The following is a 23196-nucleotide window of genomic DNA, read 5'->3' on the forward strand; positions in this document are numbered from 1 at the left end:
AATCCCCTTTCAGCCTTCTTCTTGCCAATGAGAACAGACCCAAGTCTCTCGGCCTTTCCTCATAAGACCTTCCCTCCAGACCAGGCAACATCCCGGTAAATCTCCTTTGCACCTTTTCTAATGCTTCCACATCCTTCGCAAAATATGGGGACCAGAACTGTACACCATATTCTAAGTACAGCCACACTGGCATTTTGTATAGTTGCAGCATGATATTCGGCTCCAGAACTCAATCCATCCACCAATGAAACCTAACATACTGTATGCCTTCTTAACAGCACTATCCACCTGGGTGGCAACTTTCAGGGATCTATGCACATGGAGTCCAAGATCCCTCTGCACACCCACACTACCTAGAATCTTTCCATTGACCCAGTACTCTGCCTTCCTGTTATTCTTCCCAAAGTGCATCACCTCACATTTAGCTGCATTGAACTCCATTTGCCACCTCTCAGCCCAATTCTGCAGTTTATCCAAGTCCCCCTGCAACCTGTAACATTTTTCCACACCGTCCACTACTCCACCGACTTTAGTGTCGTCTGCAAATTTACTAATCCATCCACCTATACCTCCGTCTAAGTCATTTATAAAAATGACAAACAGCACTGGTCCCAAAACAGATCCTTGTGGCACACCACCAATAACCGGACTCCAGGCTGAATATTTTCCATCAACGACCACTAGCTGCCTTCTTTCAGAAAGAAAAGTTTCTAACCCAAACTGCTAAATCACCCTCAATCCCATGCCTCTGCATTTTCTCCAACAGCCAACCAAGTGGAACGTTATCAAAGTCTTTACAGAAGCCCATGTACACCACGTCAACTGCTGTACCCTCATCCACATACTTGGTCACCTTCTAAAAAACTCAATGAGGTTTGTGAGACACGACCTGCCCTTGATGAAACCGTGTTGACTATCTGAAATCAAATTGTTGCTTGCTAGATGATTATAAATCTTCTCTCATACTCCTTTCCAAAACCTTTCATACAACAGAAGTAAGGCTCACTGGTCTACAATTATCTGGGTCATCTCTGCTTCCCTTCTTGAACAAGGACACAGCATTTGCAATCCTCCAGTCCTCTGGTACCAAACCTGTAGACAATGACGACTCAAATATCAAAGTCAAAGGCTCCGCTATCTCCTCCCTAGCTTCGCAGAGAATCCTCGGATAAATCCCATCCGGCCCAGGGGACTTGTCGGCTTTCACTCCTTCTAGAATTGATAACACCTGTTCGTAACTAACCTCGATCCTTTCTAGTCTAATATCTCGTACCTCATTCTTCTCCTTTACAATATTCTCCTTTTCCTGAGTGGAAACGGATGAGAAATATTTATTTAGCACCTCTCCAATATCCACAGGGTCCACATTCAACTTCCCACTTCTGTCTTTGACTGGGCCTATTCCTACCCTAATCATCCTTTTATTCCTTACATACCTATAGAAAGCTTTCGGGTTCTCCTTTATTCTATTTGCTAAAGACTACTCGTGTCCTCTCTTTGCTCTTCTTAACTCTCTCTTTAAATCCTTCCTGGCTGATCTGTAACTCTCAATCACCTCATCTGAACCATCTTGCCTCATCAAGACATAAGCCTCCTTCTTCTTCATAAGAAGATGATGCAATTTCTGTAGTAAACAACAGTTCCCTTACCTGATCACTTCCTCCCTGCCTGACAGGGACATACCCATCAAGGGCACACAATATCTGTTCCTTTAAACCAGCTCCACATTTCCATTGTCTGCATCCCATGCATTTTGCTACCCCATTCTATGCATCCTAAATCTTGCCTAATTGCATTATAATCGCCCATGCCCAACCAATAACTCTTCCCCTGTAGCGTGTACCTATCTCTTTCCATTGCTAAACTAAACGTAACTGGATTATGGTCACTCTCTCCAAAGTGCTCGCCTACAACGAAGTCAAACACCCGGCCTGGTTCATTACCAAGCACCAGATCCAGTGTGGCCTCCCCTCGTCAGCCCTTTGACATATCCTCCTGTACACAAATGGACAAAAAAAACTGATCCATCCAACATTCAAGAGTTATAGCATTTCAATGTTGGGGGAGGTCAAGTCCCCCATAATGACCACCCTGTTCCTTTCACTCCTACCCAGAATAATTTTGCTAATCCTCTCTTCCACCTCCCTGGAACTCTGCGGAGGCCTATGAAAATCTCCAAGCAGTGTGACCTCTCCTCTCCTGTTTCTAACCTCAGCCCACACTACCTCAGTAGAAGAGTCCTCATCAAAAGTTCTCTCAGCCACCGTCATACTATCCTTGACTAACAAGGCCATGCCTCAGCCTCTTGCAGGTGGTGGGCCTCTCATGTACTTGCTGCCCTTTACCTGAGAGATGAAAATGGTCGTGGGCTTGGAAGGTGCTGTTTAATGATTTTTGATAAATTTCTGCAGTATATCTTTTTGATAGTGCACATTGCTGCTACTGAGCATTATTGGTGGAGAGAGTGAATGTTTGTAGACAGTGTCAAATCAAATGGACTGCTTTTTCCTGGATGGTATCAAGTTTGAGTGTTGTTGGAGCTGCACCCATCCAGTCAAGAGAGGGGTATTCCAGAACACTCCTGACTTCTGCATGGTAGATGATGGACAGGCTTTGGGGAGTCAGGTGGTGAGCTGACATGCTCTTGTAGCCACTATGTTTATGTGGTGAGTTCATTTGAGTGTCTGGTCTGCAGTATCTCCCAGGAAGTGGGGGATCCAGTGATGGTAACATCATTGAACGTCAGGGGACAGTAGTTAGATGGTCACTTATTGGTGATGGTCATAGCCTGGCACTTGTGTGGTGTGAATGTTAATTGCCACTTGTCAGCCAAGCCTGGATATTTCCCCATCTTGCTGCAGTATCGGAGGACCTGCGAACGTGCTCAATCATTCTGACCTTATGATGGACAAAAGGTCATTAATGAAACAGCTGAAGATGGTTGGCCTGAGACACTATCCTGAGGAATCCTGCAGAGATGTCCTGGAGCTGAGATGACTGATCTCCAACAATCCCAGACACCTTCCTAATACCTCTGGAATAACTAACCAAAAACAAATTCATTCCTGTTTGTCTCTTAGTCAATGCTAGTATATTGCAAACAATACCAAGCACTTTAATCTTGCATATTAACCTTGGTATTAAGGGTGGCACGGTGGCTCAATGGTTAGCACTGCTGCCTCACACCACCAGGGTCCCAGGGAGATGGTGAGGGAGATTTCAATGCGAGACTGGTACAGTTGAGAACAAAGGCGAGTCAAACAGTCAGGGCAGGCAGGGACAAAGCAGAGAACTAGGTAGGACTGATAAATTAAACTGCATTTACTTCAATGCAAGAGGCCTAACAGGGAAGGCAGATGAACTCAGGGCATGGTTAGGAACAGGGGACTGGGATATCATAGCAATTACAGAAAGGTGGCTCAGGAATGGACAGGACTGGCAGCTTAGTATTCCAGGATACAAATGCTACAGGAAGGACAGAAAGGGAGGCAAGAGAGGAGGGGGAAATGGTGTTTTTGATAAGGGTTAGCATTACAGCTGTGCTGAGGGAGGATATTCCCAGAAATACATCCAGGGAAGTTATTTGGGTGGAACTGAGAAATGAGAAAGGGATGATCACCTTATTGGGATTGTATTACAGACCCCCTAATAGTCAGAGGGAAATTGAGAAATAAATTTGTAAGGAGGTCTCAGTTACCTGTAATAATAGGGTGGTTATGGTAGGGGATTTCAACTTACGAAATATACTGGGACTGCCACACTGTTAAGGGGTTAAATGGACAGGAATTTGTTAAGTATGCACAAGAAAGTTTTCTGATTCAGTATGTGGATGTACCTTATAGAGAAGGTGCAAAACTTGACCTACTTTTGGGAAATAAGGCAGGGCAAGTGACTGAAGTGTCCATGGGGGAGCAATTTGGGGCCAGCGACCATAATTCTATTAATTTTAAAGCAGTGATGGAAGAGGATAGACCAGATCTAAAAGTTGAAGTTCTAAATTGGAGAAAAGCTAATTTTGAAGGTATTAGGCAAGAACTTTCAAAAGCTGATTGAGGGGCAGATGTTCACAGATAAAGGGACGGCTGGAAAATGGGAATCCTTCAGGAATGAAATAACGAGAATTCAGAGAAAGTATATTCCTGTTAGGCTGAAAGGAAAGGCTGGTAGGTATAGGGAATGCTGGATGACTAAAGAAATGGAGGGTTTGGTTAAGGTAAAAAAAGGAAGCCTGTGTCAGGTATGGACAGGATAGATAGAGTGAATCCTTAAAAGAGTGGTTAGCACTGCTGCCTCACAGTGCCAGAGATCCGGGCTCAATTCACACCTCAGGCAACTGTATTGAGTTTGCACATTCTCCAAGTGTCTGCATGGGTTTCTCCAGGTGCTCCGGTTTCCTCCCACAGTCCAAAAACGTGCAGGTTAGGTGAATTGGCCACGCTAAATTGCCCATAGTGATAGGTGAAAGGGTAAATGTAGGGGAATGGGTCTGGGTGGGTTGCTCTTCGGAGGGTCAGTGTGAACTTGAAGGGCCTGTTTCCACACTAAGTAATCTAATCTAATCTAACCTAATCTATAAAAGCAGGAGGAGTATACTGAAGAGGGAAATCAGGAAGGGGGGGGAAAGAAAAGGGGACATGAGATAGCATTGGCAAATAGAATTATGTAGAATCCAAAAGGTTTCTACAAATACATTCAGGACAAAAGGGGAACTAGGGAGAGAATAGGGCCCCTCAAAGACCGGCAAGGCGGCCTTTGTGTAGAGCCGCAAGAGATGGGGCAGATACTAAACGAATATTTTGCATCAGTATTTACTGTGGAAAAGGACATGGGAGGTATAGAATGTAGGGAAATAGATGACGACATCCTGAAAAATGTCCATATTACAGATGAGGTTGTGCTCGATGTCTTGAAATGCATAAAGGTGGATAAATCCCCAGGACCTGATCAAGTGTACCCTAGAACTCTGTGGGAAGCTAGAGAAGTCATTGCTGGGCTTCTTAGATATTTGTATAATTGATAAACACAGGTGAGGTGCCGGTAGACTGGAGGTTGGCTAACATAGTGCCACTGTTTAAGAAGGGTGGTAAGGACAAGCCAAGGAACTATAGACCAGTGAACCTGATGTCAGTGGTGGGCAAGTTGTTGGAGGGAATCCTGAGGGACAGGATGTACATGTTATGGTTCTGTTCGCCGAGCTGGGAATTTGTGTTGCAGACGTTTCGTCCCCTGTCTAGGTGACATCCTCAGTGTTTGGGAGCTTCCTGTGAAGCACTTCTGTGATCTTTGCTCCGACATTTGTAGTGGTTTGAATCTGTCGCTTCCGGTTGTCAGTTCCAACTGTCTGTTGCAGTGGTCGGTATATTGGGTCCAGGTTGATGTGCTTATTGATTGAATCTGTGGATGAGTGCCATGCCTCTCGGAATTCCCTGGCTGTTCTGTTTGGCTTGTCCTATAATAGTAGTGTTGTCCCGGTCGAATTTCGCAGGATGTACATGTATTTGGAAAGGCAAGGACTGATTAGGGATAGTCAACATTGTGTGTGGGAGAAATCACGTCTCATAAACTTGACAGTTTTTGAAGAGAGGGTTCTGGGTAATCCAAGATGGAGGACGGGAAAAATTTCTGCCTGTAGGGGCTGCTCCTCTGAGGTATTTTAGGTGTTGGAAGTGATTTCCTCAAAATTCCAGGAGCAGCAATTACTGGTTTATATGCTGTTGCATTGTTTTGGAACTTCGGAAAAAAAAGTCAACACAACAGCAGTTTTAAGAGGAAGAAGAGCAGACAAAGGAGAGTCCGCGCGAGAGAGAGAGAGCGCACGAGAGAGAACCTGCACAGTTACCGCCTTTGCTGTTTGAATGTGTATTGCTGGACATCGGAGTGCATCTGGGAAAATTAACAAACAGTGAAATTCACAACTAATCTCGGAGGTACTGTTGGGCAAAGTTCACAGCACAGAATCAGATAAGTTAATTGTTGTTTTAAGTCTGTCCAAGGGAAAGGCTGTATTAATGAGTGCAGTAGGTTCTTTCTTGATTATACATTTTTGTAGATAAGTCTCTTGATTAAGCATAAAATAAGCTATAGCTATTAATTTAACCTGGGGCAGTGTTTGTAGAGGAATAAGATGGTGTTGTTTTCTGGGTCTGTAGATTGTGAAGGAGCAAAAATGGCCTTTGCAGTGATATGTACTTCTTGTCAGATGTGGGAGTTTAAAGAGATTTTAAGGGTTACTGCAGATTATATCTGCCATAAATGCTGTAGGATACAAATCTTATCAGATCGAGTGGATCAGTTGGAGAGACAGTTATAAGCAATGAGGAATTTGCAACAGCAACAGTATGTGATGAATGGCAGTTATTGGAAAAGCCGGGGCGGGGGGGGGGGGGGGGGGGGGGGGGGGGGGGGGGGGGGGTGGAGTCTCAGATACAGTCACATAGATGGGTTAACTCCAGGAAAGGTAAGCGAGGTAGGCAGCTAGAGCAGGAGTCTTGTGGATATACCCATTTCAAACAGGTATGCAGTTTTGGAAAATGTAGGGAGTATGGACTCCCAGGGGAACGTAGCACAAACAGCCAAGTTTCTGGTATTGAGACTGGCTCTAATGCAATGAGGGGTACATCCGCTTCCAAGAGATCAATTGTGTTAGGGATTCTCTAGTCCAAGGTACAGACAGATGTTTCTGTGGCCAGCAGAGAAAACGCAGAATGGTGTGTTGTTTCCCTGGTGCCAGGATTAAAGATGTCTCAGAAAGGGTGCAGAATGTTCTCACAGGGGAGAGGGGCCAGCAGGTGGTCATGGTCCACAATGGAACCAATGACATAGGAGGGGAAAAGGTTGAGATTCTGAAGGGAGATTACACAGAGTTAGGCAGAAATTTAAAAAAGGAGGTCTTCAAGGGTAGTAATATCTGGATTACTTCTAATGCTATGAGCTAGTTAGGGCAGGAATAGGAGGATAGAGCAGATGAATGCATGGCTGAGGAGCTGGTGTATGGGAGAAGGATTCACATTTTTGGATCATTGGAATCTCTTTTGGGGTAGAAGTGACCTGTACAAGAAGGATGGATTGCACCTAAATTGGAAGAGGACTAGTATACTGGCAGGGAAATTTTCTAGAACTGCTGGAGAGGATTTAAACTAATAACGTGGGGGTGGGGGAAAGAGGGGAGGGGGAGGGAGAAGATCCAAGGACATACTGAGGGAAGACATTAATCTGAGACGGGTACAGCCGAGAACAGAAGCGAGTCAAACAGTCGGGGCAAGCAGGGACAAGGCAGTACTAATAAATTAAACTGCATTTATTTCAATACGAGCGGCCTAACAGGAAAGGCAGATGAACTGAGGGAATGGTTAGGAACATGGGACTGGGATATCATAGCAATTACAGAAACACGGCTCAGGGATGGGCAGGACTGGCAGCTTAATGTTCCAGGATACAAATGCTGAAGGGAGGCGAGAGGGGAGGGAGAGTGGCATTTTTGATAAGGGATAGCATTACAGCTGTGCTGAGGGAGGATATTCCCAGAAATACATCCAGGGAAGTTATTTGGGTGGAACTGAGAAATAAGAAAGGGATGATCACCTTATTGGGATTGTATTATACAACCCCCAATAGTCAGAGGGAAATTGAGAAGCAAACTTGTAAGAATAATAGGGTACTTATGGTAGAGTATTTTAACTTTCCAAACATCGACTGGGACTGCCATAGTGTTAAATGTTTAGATGGAGAGGAATTTCTTAGTGTGTACACGACAATTTTCTGATTCAGTATGTGGATGTACCTACTGGAGAAGGTGAAAAACTTGACCTACTCTTGGGAAATAAGGCAGGGCAGGTGACTGAGGGGTCAGTGGGGGAGCATTTTGGGGCCAGCGACCATAATTCTGTTAGATTTAAAATAGTGGTGGAAAAGGATAGACCAGATCTAAAAGTTGAAGTTCTAAACTTGAGAAATGCCAATTTTGATGGTATTAGGCAAGAACTTTCAAAAACTTATTGGGGGGCAGGAGTTCACAGGAAAAGGGATGGCTGGAAAATTGGAAGCCTTCAGAAATGAGATAACGAGAGTCTAAAGAAAGTATATTCCTGTTAGGGTGAAAGGGAAGGCTGCTAGGTATAGGGAATGCCTAATGACTAAAGAAATTGAGGGTTTGGTTAAGAAAAAGAAGAAAGCATATGTAAGGTATAGGCAGGATAGATTGAGTGAATCCTTAGAAGAGTATAAAGCCAGTAGGAGGATACTTAAAGGGAAATCAGGAGGGTGAAAAGGAGACATGAGATAGCTTTGGCAAATAGAGTTAAGGAGAATCCAAAGGGTTTTTACAAATACATTAGGACAAAGGGTAACTAGGGAGAGAATAGGGCCCTTCAAAGATCAGCAAGGCAGCCTTTGTGTGGAGCCACAGAAAATGGGGGAGATACTAAATGAGCATTTTGCATCAGTATCTACTGTGGAAAAGGATATGGAAGATATAGACTGTCGGGAAATAGATGGTGACACCTTGCAAAATGTCCACGTTACAGAGGAGGAAGTGCTGGATGTCTTGAAATGCACAAAGGTGGATAAATCCCCAGGACCTGATCAGGTGTACCCAAGAGGTCTGTGGGAAGCTAGAGAAATGATTGCTAGGCCTCTTGCTGAGATACTTGTCTCATCGATAGTCACAGGTGAGGTGCCAGAAGACTGGAGTTTGGCTAACATGGAGCCACTGTTTAAGGAGGATGGTAAGGACAAGCCAGGGAACTATAGACCAGTGAGCCTGACGTTGGTCATGGGCAAGTTGTTGGAGGGAATCCTGAGGGACAGGACGTACATGTGTTTAGAAAGGCAAGGAGTGATTAGGGATGGTCAACTTGGATGTGTGTGTGGGAAATCGTGTCTCACAAACTTGACTGAGTTTTTTGAAGTAACAAAGAGGGCTGACAAGGGCAGAGTGGTATATGTGATCTATATGGACTTCAGTACAGCATTCGACAAGGTTTCCCATGGGAGACTGGTTAGCAAGGTTAGATCTCATGGAATATAAGGAGAACTCGCCATTTGGATACAGAACTGGCTCAAAAAGGTAGAAGACAGAGGATGGTGGTGGAGGGTTGTTTTTCAGACTGGAGATCTGTGACCAGTGGAGTGCCACATGGATTGATGCTGGGTCCTCTACTTTTTATCATTTACACAAACGATTTGGATGCGAGCAGAAGAGGTACAGTTAGTAAGTTTGCATATGACTCCAAAATTGGAGGTGTAGTGGACAAAGAAGAGAGTTACCTCAGATTATAACAGAAACTTGACCAGATGGGCCAATAGACTGAGAAATGGCAGATGGAGTTTAATTCAGATGAATGTGAGGTGCTGCATTTTGGGAAAGCAAATCTCAGCAGGACTTATACACTTAATAGTAAGGTCTGAGGAAGTGTTGCTGAACAAAGAAACCTTGGAGTGCAGGTTCATAGCTCCTTGAAAGTGGAGTTGCAGGTAGATAGAATAGTGAAGGCGGCATTTGGTTTGCTTTCCTTTATTACTCAGAGTATCGGGTACAAGGGTTGGGAGGTCATGTTGTGCTGTACAGGACATTGGTTAGGCAACTGTTGGAATATTGGTCTTCTTCCTATGTGCAATTCTGGTCTCCTTCCCATCGGAAAGATGTTGTGAAACTTGAAAGGGTTCAGAAAAGATTTACAAGGATGTTGCCAGGGTTAGAGGATTTGAGCTACACGGAGAGGCTGAACAGGCTGGGGCTGTTTTCCCTGGAGCATCGGAGGCTGAGGGGTGATCTTTTGGAGGAGTTTATAAAATCATGTGGGGCATGGATAGGGTAAATAGACAAAGTCTTTTCCTTGGGGTCAGGGAGTCCAGAACTAGAGGGGCATAGGTTTAGGGTGAGAGGGGAAAGATGAAAAAAAGACCTAAGGGGCAACTTTTTCACACAGAGGATGGTAAGTGTATAAAATGGGCTGCCAGAGGAAGTGGTGGACACTGGTACAATTGCAACATGTATAAAGCATTTGGATGGGTAGATGTATAGGAAGGGTTTAGAGGGACATGGGCTGGGTGCTGGCAGGTAGGACTAGATTGAGTTGGGATATCTGGTCGGTATAGACGGGTTGGACCGAAGGGTGTGATTCCATGCTGTACATCTCTATGACTCAGTGTAAGGTGGTGATGAATTTTGGAAGGACTAACGCAGGAGGGAATTATACAGTAAATGGCAGAATCCTTACTAGCATCAACAAAGAGGAATCTGACCGTACTGGTCCATAATTTCCCTGAAAGTGGCACCACAAGTAGAAAATCTGACTAAGCCGCCATTTGGCACATTCACCTTCTTTGTTTGGGGCAGAGAGTAAAAGAATTGGCAAGACATGTTGCAGCTGTACAGACCTTTAATTAGGCCACACTTGGAATATAATGTTGTGGTTCTGTTTGCCAAGCTGGGAATTTGTGTTGCAGACATTTCGTCCCAAATCTTGGTGACATCCTCAGTGCTTGGGAGCCTCCTGTGAAGCGCTTCTGTGATGTTTCCTTTGGCATTTATAGTGATTTGTATCTGCCGCTTCCGGTTGTCTGCTGCAGTGGCCAATATATTGGGTCCAGGTCGATGTGCTTATTGTTTGAATCTGTGGATGAGTGCCATGCCTCTAGAAATTCCCTGGCTGTTCTCGGTTTGGCTTGTCCTATAACAGTAGGGCAAGGACTGCACAAAACACTACACAGGACGAACAGGAAGACAACTAACGATCTGCATCCATGAACACCAACTAGCCACGAAACGACACGACCAGCTATTCTTAGTAGCCACACACGCAGATGACAAGCAGCATGAATTCAACTGGGACAACACTACTATTATAGGACAAGCCAAACAGAGAACAGCCAGAGAATTCCTAGAGGCATGGCACTCATCCACAGATTCAAATCAATAAGCACATCAACCTGGACCCAATATACCGACCACTGCAGCGGACAGCTGGAAGTGACAACCGGAAGTGGCAGGTACAAATCACCAAATGCCGGAAGAAACATCACAGAAGCGTTTCACAGGAGGCTCCCAAGCACAGAGGATGTCACCTAGACAGGGGACGAAACGTCTGCAACACAAATTCCCAGCTCGGCAAACAGAACCACAACAATGAGCACCCGAGCTACAAATATTCCAAGTTTGAGAGAAGATTATGTACAATTCTAGTCACTACAGAACACCTTCAGAAGGATTTGGAGGTACAGAATAGGTTTACCAGGATGTCACCTGATTGGGAGGGTAGGAGCTAAGTGGAGAGATTTGGACAAATCTTAGTTTGCTTGCATTTGAACAGAGACAGAAGGGCAATCTGATAGAAGTTTATAAAATTGAGAGTCATGGATAGTCAGATACTTTGTCTTTATCCCATTTGTATGGCATTAGGAAAGCAATTAGGATGTAACTTATTGACAGGGGAAAATCAAATCCCAAAGTAAAGAGGCTACGCTTCTGTTTTGCAGGGCACTGATGAGACCATAAATGAATGATTACTGTGAACAGTATGGGTATCTCTGCTCAAGGAAGGATTAGATGTGTCAGGTGCAGTTCAGAGAAAGTTGGACCAGATTGGACAAGTTGGGACTAGGTTGAAGCAAATAAGATCCAGAGTAGGTGGATGTGGAAATGTTTCACTGTATGAAAACATAGAACTAGGGTCACTGTTTAAATATAAAGGGCTTCCCCATTTATGACAGACACTTTTTTCTGAAAAGGTCATGAATGCTTGGAACTTTTCCTCGAAATAATCTTGGAAGCAAATCCCTTGAACATTTTTAAAGGCAGAGCTAGAAAGATTCTTAATAAACAAAGTGGATAGAAGTTATCAGAGTAGGCAGAAATATTAACCATTAGATTAACCATGACCTCACTGAACATACAATATGCCCAGAATTATTATAATGCTTAAGGATGTCTATGCAGTGCCATGTAGTGCCAATTTCTTCCTTTTTTCCTGTAACCCTATCCTTCGCTCAAGAGGAAATAATCATTTAATGTCCTCTTCAATGGGTCAATCCAGTCTGCCCCCATCATGCTTCCAAACCTTAATTATATGTTGTACGAAAATATACTTTCTCACCTCACCTTGGCTTCTTGAAAACTGTGTTTTTCGGTTCTCGATCCTCATAAGCAAGAATAATTTCTCCCCACCTTATCTGTCCACAAGACAAGAGTAGCCTATTTGACCCTCAGGAGGTCTGCCCCATCATTCAACACAATCACGGATGATCAGACAATATCCAACTCCACCTTCTCCACTCTTTCCACCTCCCTCCCCACCCCAACCCCATTCCTCTAATGATTAAAAATCGATCTCAGCCTTGAATATACTTAACCACTTAGTCATTACAGATTCACTATTCTTGAAGGAAACTACACACCTGCCTCAAATATGTGATCTCTTACTATGAAACTACGCCCTCAGGTTTTAGACTCACAGGGATTAAAAAACTTTGCATGCATGTTAAAACCCCCAAGAATCTTAAAGTTTCAGTCAGGTCTCCTCTCATTCTTCTAGGAGTACAAACTCAACTTACTCAGCCTCTCCTCGTAAGAAAATCCCTCCATTCTCAGGATTCCCATTCTCTGGACTGCTTCCAATGCCAGTACATCTTTACTTAGATTAAGGGGTCAAAAACTGATCATGTATTTCAGGTATGATCTAGCTAGTGCCCAGAACTATAGGTCCAAGTGAGTATGGACAATGAGTTGAAAGAAATTAACATCAATAAGAAGATTTTCTGTAGAATTTAATGGGACTGAAAATTGGTAAATCCCCAGGATCTAATAGCCTACATCGCAGAGTGGCTACAAGGATAGTCAATTGGTGATTATCTTCCACAATCAACAGATTCTGGAATGATTTCTGTGGATTCGAAGGTAACAAGTGTCACTCCATTATTTAATGAGGGAGACTGTGACAATCTATTATAAAAGGATGGGATAAATAGAAACTTGGATGATACCGAATTAATTGGTTATAGTCAGCATGGATTTCAGAATGAGGAATTGGTGTTTGGGAATTTTGAAGATATTACTAACAAAACTGACAAAGGAGAACTGATGGACAGTCTAATAGATTTTTATCAGGCTTTTCACACCGTACTCAGGGGGCTACCTAGAAAAATCAAATACATGGGACAAGAGGGAATGTACTGGATTGGATTAATGAATAGCCAACAGATGGTGTCACAAGGAATAAATGGGTATTTCTCATATTTTAGGATGTGATTAGTGGGGTACTTAAGATTCCCCACTTAGGCCCCAGATAGTCCTAATGATATATTAATGACGTACAGGTGAAAATAAATGTTAAAAGTTCCAAATTTTGGATAATAGAAAGCTAAGCAGAAATGTGTGCTGTAAGGGGAACGTAAACTGGGTTCAGGAGGATCGTGAGTAAGCAAGAATATGGCAGATGAAATTTCATGTGAAAACATGTGAGGTCACCCATTTTTGTTAGGAGCAGTATATATAGAGTATTTCTTAAATGGTATGACATTAGAATGTGTAGGCGTACAAAGTGATCTAGATGTCCTTGTCGATAAATCACTGAAGACTAACATGCAAGTGCAGTAAGCTATTAGCTAATAGCTATTTTAATAGAACGTTAGCTTTTATCACAAGGGGATTTGAGTACAGCAACAGTGAAGTCTTACTTCAATTATATAGTTATTTAGTTAGAATGCAACTGGAGTACTGTGTGCAGTTTTGCTTTCCTATCTCAGGAAGAATGTTACTACCACAGAAGGGGTGCAATGGCAATGCATCATTTTTTTTCCTTTGGTGTGGACTGTCCCACGGAGAGACAGAGATTAGGCAAACGGAGCCTGTATTCTCTACAGTTTTGATGAGAGGTGATCTCATTGGAACCTACAAAATACTTAAGGGAAGACAGGGTAGATGTAGATACAATGTGTTCCCTGGTTGCGAAGACTTGAACCAGGGGCAATTTAAAGATAGGGGATGAAGAGAAGATGATAGCTATTTTTAAAACGCAAATGTCTGTGAACCTTTGGAAATTCTCTACCTAATTCTCTAAGTGCTATGATGTCTCAAACAGAGTATATTAGAGATCAATACAATTCATATTACCCAAAACTCTGTTTGCTGTTGGTAAGGAGTGGGCTGAAGTGTTCAATCAGCCATGACCGTATTGGTCGATGAAATGAATGGCTTATTCTGGCACCAATGATTCAATTTTTAACCTTTTGAGACATGCTGTTATAGAGTCAGAGACGTACAGCACGGAAACAGACCCTTCGGTCCAACTCGTCCACGCTGACCAGATAGCCCAACCCAATCTAGTCCCACCTGCCAGCACCCGGCCCATATCCCTCCTAATCCTTCCTATTCATATACCCATCCAGATGCCTTTTAAATGTTGCAATTGTACCAGCTCCACCACTTCCTCTGGCAGCTCATTCCACACATGCACCATCCTCTGAGTGAAAAGGTTGCCCATTAGGTCTCTTTTATATCTTTCTCCTCTCACCCTAAACTTAGGCCCTCTAGTTCTGGATTCTCCGACCCTGGGAAAAGATTATTTATCCTATCCATGCCCCTCAATTTTGTAAACCTCTATAAAAGGTCACCCCTCAGCCTTTGACGCTGGGTAAAAACAGCCCCAGCCTATTCAACCTCTCCCTGTAGCTTAAACCCTCCAACCCTGGCAACATCCTTGTAAATCTTTTCTGAACCCTTTCAAGTTTCACAGCATCTTTCTGATAGGAAGGAGACCAGAATTGCATGCAATATTCCAACAATGGCCTAACCAATGTCCTGTACAGCGCAACATGACCTCCTAACTCCTGTACTCAATACTCTGACCAATAAAGGAAAGCATACCAAAAGCCTTCTTCACTATCTTATCTACCTGCAACTCCACTTTCAAGGAGCTATGAACCTGCACTCCAAGGTCTCTTTGTTCAGCAACACTCTCTAGGACATTTCCATTAAGTGTTTAAGTCCTGCTAAGATTTGCTTTCCCAAAATGCAGCACCTCGCATTTATCTGAATTAAATTCCACCTGCACTTCTCAGCCCATTGGCATATCTGGTCAAGATCCTGTTGTAATCCCAGGTAACCCTCTTCGTTGTCCACCACACCTCCAATTTTGGTGTCATCTGCAAACTTACTAACATACCATTTATGCTCACATCCAAATCATTTCTACAAAATAATGAAAAGTAAAGGACCCAGCACCGATCCTTGTGGCACTCCACTGGTCACAGGCCTCCAGCCTGAAAAACAACCTTCCACCACCATCCTCGGTCTTCTAACTTTGAGCCAGTTTTGTATCCAAATGGCCAGTTCTCCTTGTATTCCATTAAATCTAACCTTGCTAACTATTCTCCCATGGGAAACCAGCATAGAAATGCTTTCCTTAACGAAAAAACCCCAAACCACTTTTCTTTTTGCTTTATGGTTTCTAAATACTTTGTAGCCAGAAATATTTAACGCCAGATTCTGCCTTTCCGTCAGCCAGGTCTCTGAATTGGCAAATTGCAGTCAGATTAACTATATTTCATACATTACTATATACGTGACAACTCTGATTTAGTAGGATAGAAAGTAATGAAGTCTATGACTCCATCAGTACCTTACTACTCCCTATTCTCGTGCTATCTGCCTCTTCCAGTATTTCTATACACTCTGGTATTACTCTAAATATTCTCTTTTGGCAGTGCACACCTCTGCTTAGTTTGAAGTCTCCACATCAGTGCCAGCCAAACGTTCTGCAAAGATCTCAGTCCAGTCTATGTTCAGGTGCTAGCCATCCAACCTGTACAAGTGCCACCTCCCTTTGAAAAAGTCCCAGGGTCCTAAGAATTCAATAGCCATCCAGACTGCACCACCTTCACAACACCACATTTGTCTGCCTGATCCTCCTATTTCTGAACACTTCAAATGTGACACTGAGTAATCCAGAGATCAAAACCTTGAGGTCTTGCTTGCTAATTTTCTAAATCCCGACTTCTGGACCGCATCCCTCCAACTCGCTTTGTTGCTTCCAGTGAAGACCATAATCTCTTCATGATAAGAAATTTAGTCAGATGTTTTGAGACATCTTTGATCGAAACACCAGGAGGAAATATCTTAACCTGAAGTTGTCAATAGCTAGGGAAACACTAGTGTGCTCTTCTAACTAAATAATCCCCATTTCACTACTGCTCTCACACACATCTTCCTTCTCTATTGTACAGCTGGACCACATGTGGTGCTCTGGGTTTGGCTCTTGCTGCATTCCTTCAAGAAACTATTGACTTTGCCAGAACCCTGAATGGAAAACCAGTGAGAGGCAGGTCCCCTACCAGGCAGAACCTGCCACTATTTTTTTTTGAGTATCTGGTTATCACCCATCCCATATGCACCTGTTCTTATCTAACCTGTGGTATAAGTAGTGTTATCCACTCTATGCCTTGTAAATGAACCTGTAATTCCAGCTGCTGTTTGAGCGAGAAGAGCCATAGCTCACTTGTGTAGCTGGTGGCATTTTCTGTACATGGGTTTGTCTAGGTCATGTGAAGTCTCCACTTCATTACTCCAACTGCCTACAGGTCATAGGGTAGACATTCTGCTATGCAAATTGCCTAAATATACCTTAAGCTTCTTAAACTTACTTTCATTTTACTCACTTTAGTAATGTTTACTACAAACTGGAAATTAATAGAAAATCCTCACTTTTACCACAACTCAATTCCCTGTCCTACCTATAATTATTATTTTTCTTGTGCTAGTTTAAAATTTTCTGTACTTCAAAATGACCGAAGATGAAACAATCCTGAACAGAAGCTGCTCAACAACCAATCAACTCCCACTGATGTCATTGTTGCTGTGTCATGTGCTACTGAAGCAGATTTGGGAGTCTTTGGGAACAAAGACTGAGATAGGCCAGAATCCCTGCAGTCCTCATGCTTTCTCAGCCATGGTCTCTACTCTAGCCCCCTCTCTATGAGCTGATCATACAAACAATAAGGCGGTGGCCATTCAGTCCCGCAAGCAACGAGGTTCAGGCCTCTGGCACGGAGCCTGGCCCCGTTGCTCAGAAGGGAAGGGTGGAGAAAGGTAGAGCAATAGTTCTTGGGGACTCGATAGTGAGGGGTACAGACAGACTGTTTTGTGGGGGCGACAGGGACTCACGTTTGGTATGTTGCCTCCCAGGTGCAAGGGTATGTGATGTCGCTGATCGTGTTTTCTGGGTCCTTAAGGGGGAGGGGGAGCAGCCTCAGATCGTGGTCCACGTTGGCACCAACGATATAGGTAGGAAGAAGGGTGAGGATGTCAGACAGGCTTTCAGGGAGCTAGGTTGGAAGCTCAGAGTTAGAACAAACAGAGTTGTAGTCTCTGGTTTGTTACCCGTGCCACGTGATAGAGAGTCGAGGAATAGGGAGAGAGAGCAGTTAAATGCGTGGCTACAGGGATGGTGCAGGGAGGGAGGGATTCCGGTTTCTGGACAACTGGGGTCCTTTCTGGGGAAGGTGGGACCTCTATAAAAAGGATGGGCTACACCTGAACCTGAGGGGCACCAGTATCCTTGGGGGGAGGTTTGCTAGTGCTCTTTGGGAGGGTTTAAACTAACTCCGCCGGGGCATGGGAACCAGGACTGTAGCTTTAGGGTACAGGACCTTGAGTGTAGGGAGGTTAGGAATAATGCAGCGATCTCTAAGGAGGGTGCCTGTAACCAGAAAGGTGGATTGAAGTGTGTATACTTCAATGCCAGAAGTATAAGGAATAAGGTAGGTGAACTTGCAGCGTGGGTTGGTACCTGGGACTTCGATGTTGTGGCCATTACAGAGACGTGGGTAGAACAGGGACAAGAATGGCTGTTGCACGTTCCAGGGTTCAAATGTTTTAGTAGGATCAGACATGGGGGTAAAAAAGGGGGAGGCGTGGCATTACTTGTCAAAGACAGTATCACAGCAGTGGAATGGACGATGGAAGAGGACTTGCCATCTGAGGTAGTTTGGGCTGAGGTTAGAAATAGGAAAGGTGAGGTCACCCTGTTAGGTGTTTTCTACAGGCCTCCTAATAGTCCTAGAGAAGTAGAGGATAATATTGCGAGGATGATTCAGGAAAAGAGTGAAGGTAGCAGGGTGGTTGTTATGGGGGACTTTAACTTCCCAGATATTGACTGGGAGAGCTATAGCTCGAGTTCATTAGATGGGTCGGTGTTTGTGCAATGTGTGCAGGAGGGTTTCCTGACACAATATGTCGACAGGCCAACAAGAGGGGAGGCTATATTGGATTTGGTTCTAGGTAATGAACCAGGCCAGGTGTTAGACTTGGAGGTAGGTGAGCACTTCGGGGACAGTGACCACAACTCGGTGACTTTTACTTTAGTGATGGAGAGGGATAATCGTGCGCCGCAGGGCAAGAGCTATAGCTGGGGGCAGGGAAATTATGATGCTGTGAGGCATGACTTAGGATGTGTGGATTGGAAAAACAGGCTTCAAGAGAAGAACACTAATGAGATGTGGGGAGTGTTCAAGGAGCAGCTACTGCGTGTCCTCGATAGGTATGTACCAGTCAGGCATGGTGTAAAGGGCCTTGTGAGGCAGCCGTGGTTTAGTAAGGAATTGGAGTCCCTTGTGAAAGGGAAGAAGGCGGCATATGTAAAGATGAGGCGTGAAGGTTCAGTAGGGGCGATTGAGAGTTATAAGGTAGCCAGGAAGGAGCTAAAGAGGGAGCTAAGAGAAGCGAGAAGGGGACATGAAAAGTCTTTAGCTGGTAGGATTAGGGAAAACCCAAAGGCTTTCTATAGGTATGTCAAGAATAAAAGGATGACTAGGGTAGGTATCGGTCCAGTCAAGGATAGTAGTGGGAAGTTGTGTGTGGAGGCGGAGGAGATTGGAGAGACATTAAATCAGTACTTTTCATCAGTATTCACTCAGGAACAGGACACTGTTGCTGATGTGAATATGGAATCACAAATAATTAGAATGGATGCCCTGGAAATATGCAGGGAAGAGGTTTTGGGAATATTGGAAAGGATGAATATAGATAAGTCTCCTGGGCCTGATGGCATTTACCCCAGGATCCTATGGGAAGCTAGGGAGGAGATAGCAGAGCCATTGGCCTGGATTTTTATGTCGTCATTGTCAACGGGAATAGTACCAGAGGACTGGAGGATAGCGAATGTGGTCCCATTGTTCAAGAAAGGGAGTAGGGATAGCCCTAGTAACTATAGGCCAGTGAGTCTGACTTCAGTGGTGGGCAAAGTCTTAGAGAGAATGGTAAGGGATAAGATTTATGAACATCTGGGTAGGAATAACGTGATCAGGGATAGCCAGCATGGTTTTGTGAAGGGCAGGTCGTGCCTCACAAACCTTATTGAGTTCTTTGAGAAGGTGACTAAGGAAGTGGATGAGGGTAAAGCAGTAGATGTTGTGTATATGGATTTTAGTAAGGCGTTCGATAAGGTTCCCCATGGTAGGCTAATGCTAAAACTACGGAGGTATGACATTGAGGATACATTAGAGGTTTGGATTAGGAATTGGCTGGCTGGAAGGAGACAGAGGGTAGTAGTTGATGGATTATGTTCATCTTGGAGCGCAGTTACTAGCGGTGTACCACAAGGATCTGTTTTGGGACCATTGCTTTTTGTTATCTTTATAAACGATCTAGAGGAAGGACTTGAAAGCTGGGTAAGCAAGTTTGCGGATGACACAAAAGTCGGTGGAGTTGTGGATAGTGAGGAAGGAAGTGGTAGGTTACAGCGGGATATAGATAAGTTGCAGAGCTGGGCGGAAATGTGGCAAATGGAATTCAATGTAGCTAAGTGCGAAGTCGTTCACTTTGGGAGGAATAACAAGATGATGGATTACTGGGCTAATGGTAGGCTACTTGGTAGTGTGGATGAGCAGAGGGATCTTGGTGTCCATGTACACAGATCTCTGAAAGTTGCCACCCAGGTAAATAGTGCTGTGAGGAAGGCATATGGTGTACTGGGCTTTATTGGCAGAGGAATTGAGTTCCGGAGTCCTGAGGTCATGTTGCAGTTGTATAAGACTCTGGTGCGGCCTCATCTGGAGTATTGTGTGCAGTTTTGGTCGCCATACTATAGGAAGGATGTGGAAGCTTTAGAACGAGTGCAGAGGAGGTTTACCAGGATGTTGCCTGGAATGGTAGGAAAATCTTATGAGGAAAGGCTGAGGCACTTGGGGCTGTTCTCATTGGAGAAGAGAAGGTTTAGGGGAGATCTGATAGAAGTGTATAAGATGATTAGGGGTTTAGGTAGGGTAGATACTAAGAACCTTTTACCGCTAATGGAGTCAGGTGTTACTAGGGGACATAGCTTTAAATTAAGGGGTGGTAGGTATAGGACAGATGTTAGGGGTAGATTCTTCACACAGCGGGTTGTGAGTTCATGGAATGCCCTGCCCGTATCAGTGGTGAACTCTCCTTCTTTATGGTCATTTAAGCGGGCATTGGATAGGCATTTGGAAGTTATTGGGCTAGTATAGGTTAGGTAGGATTCGGTCGGCGCAACATCGAGGGCCGAAGGGCCTGTACTGCGCTGTATCCTTCTATGTTCTATGTTCTAACCAGTTCATCCATTTAAATGAGATCACAGCTGATCCAATTGTAACCTATTCCTGACACCCCTTTGTTCCTTGCTTACAAAAAAAATGTATCCAACTGTGCCTTAAAAATATTCATGATGTGGAAGAACTGGTGTTGGACTGGGGTGGACAAAGTTAAAAATCACTGGTGTTGTGTGATTTTTAAATTTAAAAAATATTCATCAACTCTTTCTGAAAAAGCAGTTGAAGCAGAAAGTTCAAATGACTCAACCCCAATAAAACATTTATCACCACCATTTGAAAAGGTGATGCCTTTTTAAAAACTGTGAGCCATAGCTCTTCGATTCTTCCAGAAAGGGAACATCCTATCCACATCTACCTTACAAAGACACTTCAGGATGTTGAATGTCAAACCAAACTGAAGTGGCCTATTCCAGCTCCATGCTCAATCTCATGAGATGGCACCTCAAGTCTTCTACATTCTTTTTGCAAACATTATTAATGTGCTGGAATATAGTTTCCTTAGCAATGACACCATATCCAAATGGTGGTTAAGCCTACAGATCATCAGCAGGAAAACTACCAGGAGCAAGGGGACAAGCAGAAACCCACTCCAAATCGCAGCTATGGATTAATACAACTAGCAGAGATCGGGAACCATATCTGAAATCTAGGGGACACTACTCCAGCTATTGTATGGATTGATCAAATTTGTTCAATTTAACATGGAAAGGACAAGTGAGGGTAGCTCAATATTATGCTTACTCCAAACTCATCTAAATATATGAAAATGATAGGCAAAGATCAGGTCCATCCCATACCACGATGGCTTGTCTATCATTCTAAGTACTAGCTGTCCACCCCGTTATCCATTATCAACTAGCATCCTGGGTGGGACAAAACCGGAAAAAAAAATAATAGAACAAAAAGTACCTCCTTCCTGACTCTGAATTCTGGAACAAGGATAGAAACCAACTAAAGAGGAAGTTCTATAACAGACAAAATGCCAGGTATTCAACAAAAGTAATTGTTTTTCTATTTATTTTCCAATGATCTGCAAGATTGAGCGCTCAAACTATACTTTACACTTACCACGTTTATCCAGCACAAAGTCTCCAGGGCAGAACTCGTTATTGTCCACGTGATGAACTGGCAGCAAGTCATTGGATCGAATATCTTTCTCCACTGTACCATCCTGCCACATCACATCCACACTGGTGCTGGTTTTCAGAATCTCAACAGCAATTCTAGACAGAATTAAAATTAGACTGTGAGAAGAGGTAATGGCTAGTTGTATTATTACTAGACTATTAATCCAGCAAGAGTGGTGCCGGAAAAGCACAGCAAATCAGGCAGCATTCAAAGAGAAGGAAAGTTAACATTTTGGATTTAAGCCCTTCATTACATTCCTGATGAAGAGCTTATATCGAAAACGACAACTCTCCAGCTCCTCTGATGCTGCCTGACCTGCTATGCTTTTCCGACGCCACACTTTGATCTGCAGATCTGCAATATTCACTTTCTCCTAATAATCCAGAAAACCCAAGTAATGTTCTCAGGGGCTAGGTTCAAGTTCTACTATGGCAGATGGTGGAATCTGAATTCAATAAAAATCTGGAAATTAAGAGTCTGACGATGACCATAAAACCCTTGTTGATTGGTGAACCAGATGGGTTCTTAAAACAATGTCTTTTAAAACAAAAGGAAATCTTCCCTCCTTGCCTGGTCTGGCCTACATATAACTCCAGTCCCACAGTGAGGTGGTTGACTCTGGACAGCGAGGAATTGGCAATAATTGCTGACTTGGCCAGCGACACCCATATCCCAAGAATGAATAAACAAAGTCCAATTCCCAAATTTATATAATAATGATTATATTAATTGGAATCCTAAGCTGACAACAAGAGGACTATATCAGCAGATTGAAAAATAAATCTTGGTTACCATGTCCTTAGAAAATCTGAAAATAGTAAGCTTTCAATCCAATCCAGGGTGGATATGTAAGTAGGGAGCCAGGGCTGTGGAGGCTGTTACAGCAAGTCAGAGAGAGACAGTTTTAACATGACCAAGTAAACAAAATACAATAATGTCATTTACTACACACTTAGCAAAGGTGGACCACACAGGATCTTGATGGGAGACAGTAGGTTTTTCTACAATGCATAGGCAATATAGGCATGGTAGGACTAATGCAAAGGAGCAGAGTTTTTGAGTGAATGACCAGCTGAAGCACTTTGATTCTGGCTTAAGTTAGAGATGCCATCTTTAACACTATAATGTACAGCAGTTCATGGAAGAGTAAAATCTTGTCCCCTTGTTCTACAAGGATCTGAATCAGGAACAGATGTTGGCCCCTTGAACACGAAGAACAGAAAAACAGATTTTTACCTTTCTCTGTTCAAAGTACCAGGAAATTTTTTGCAACTGAATGTCAAATGGGTTTTTGTGGTCTATACTTTAGGCACAGGATTGTTACATTTCAAAGCAGTGCCATTATCTAATATGATCTGAAGAATGTCCAAGACCTAATTGCACCTATGGAATCAGCTATTACAAGGGGGAATAAGCTTTAAATTAAGGGGTGGTAGGTATAGGACAGATGTTAGGGGTAGATTCTTTACTCAGCAAGTCGTGAGTTCACAGAATGCCCTGCCAGTA

General features: G+C 43.6%; 1 protein-coding gene across 2 annotated transcripts in view; it reads right to left on the reverse strand.

Moving 5' to 3' along the window:
• LOC132827882 ((E3-independent) E2 ubiquitin-conjugating enzyme UBE2O) overlaps positions 1 to 23196 on the reverse strand; it is a 177694-nt gene that overhangs the window by 61430 nt on the left and 93068 nt on the right. For both annotated transcript variants that reach the window (XM_060844644.1, XM_060844643.1), the window contains exon 10: positions 21631 to 21785. In XM_060844644.1, coding sequence (XP_060700627.1) covers positions 21631 to 21785 — 155 coding nt within the window. The remainder of the gene's footprint in view (positions 1 to 21630; positions 21786 to 23196) is intronic.

The sequence above is a fragment of the Hemiscyllium ocellatum genome, chromosome 25, assembly GCF_020745735.1.
Source record: "Hemiscyllium ocellatum isolate sHemOce1 chromosome 25, sHemOce1.pat.X.cur, whole genome shotgun sequence".
NCBI lineage: Eukaryota > Metazoa > Chordata > Chondrichthyes > Orectolobiformes > Hemiscylliidae > Hemiscyllium > Hemiscyllium ocellatum.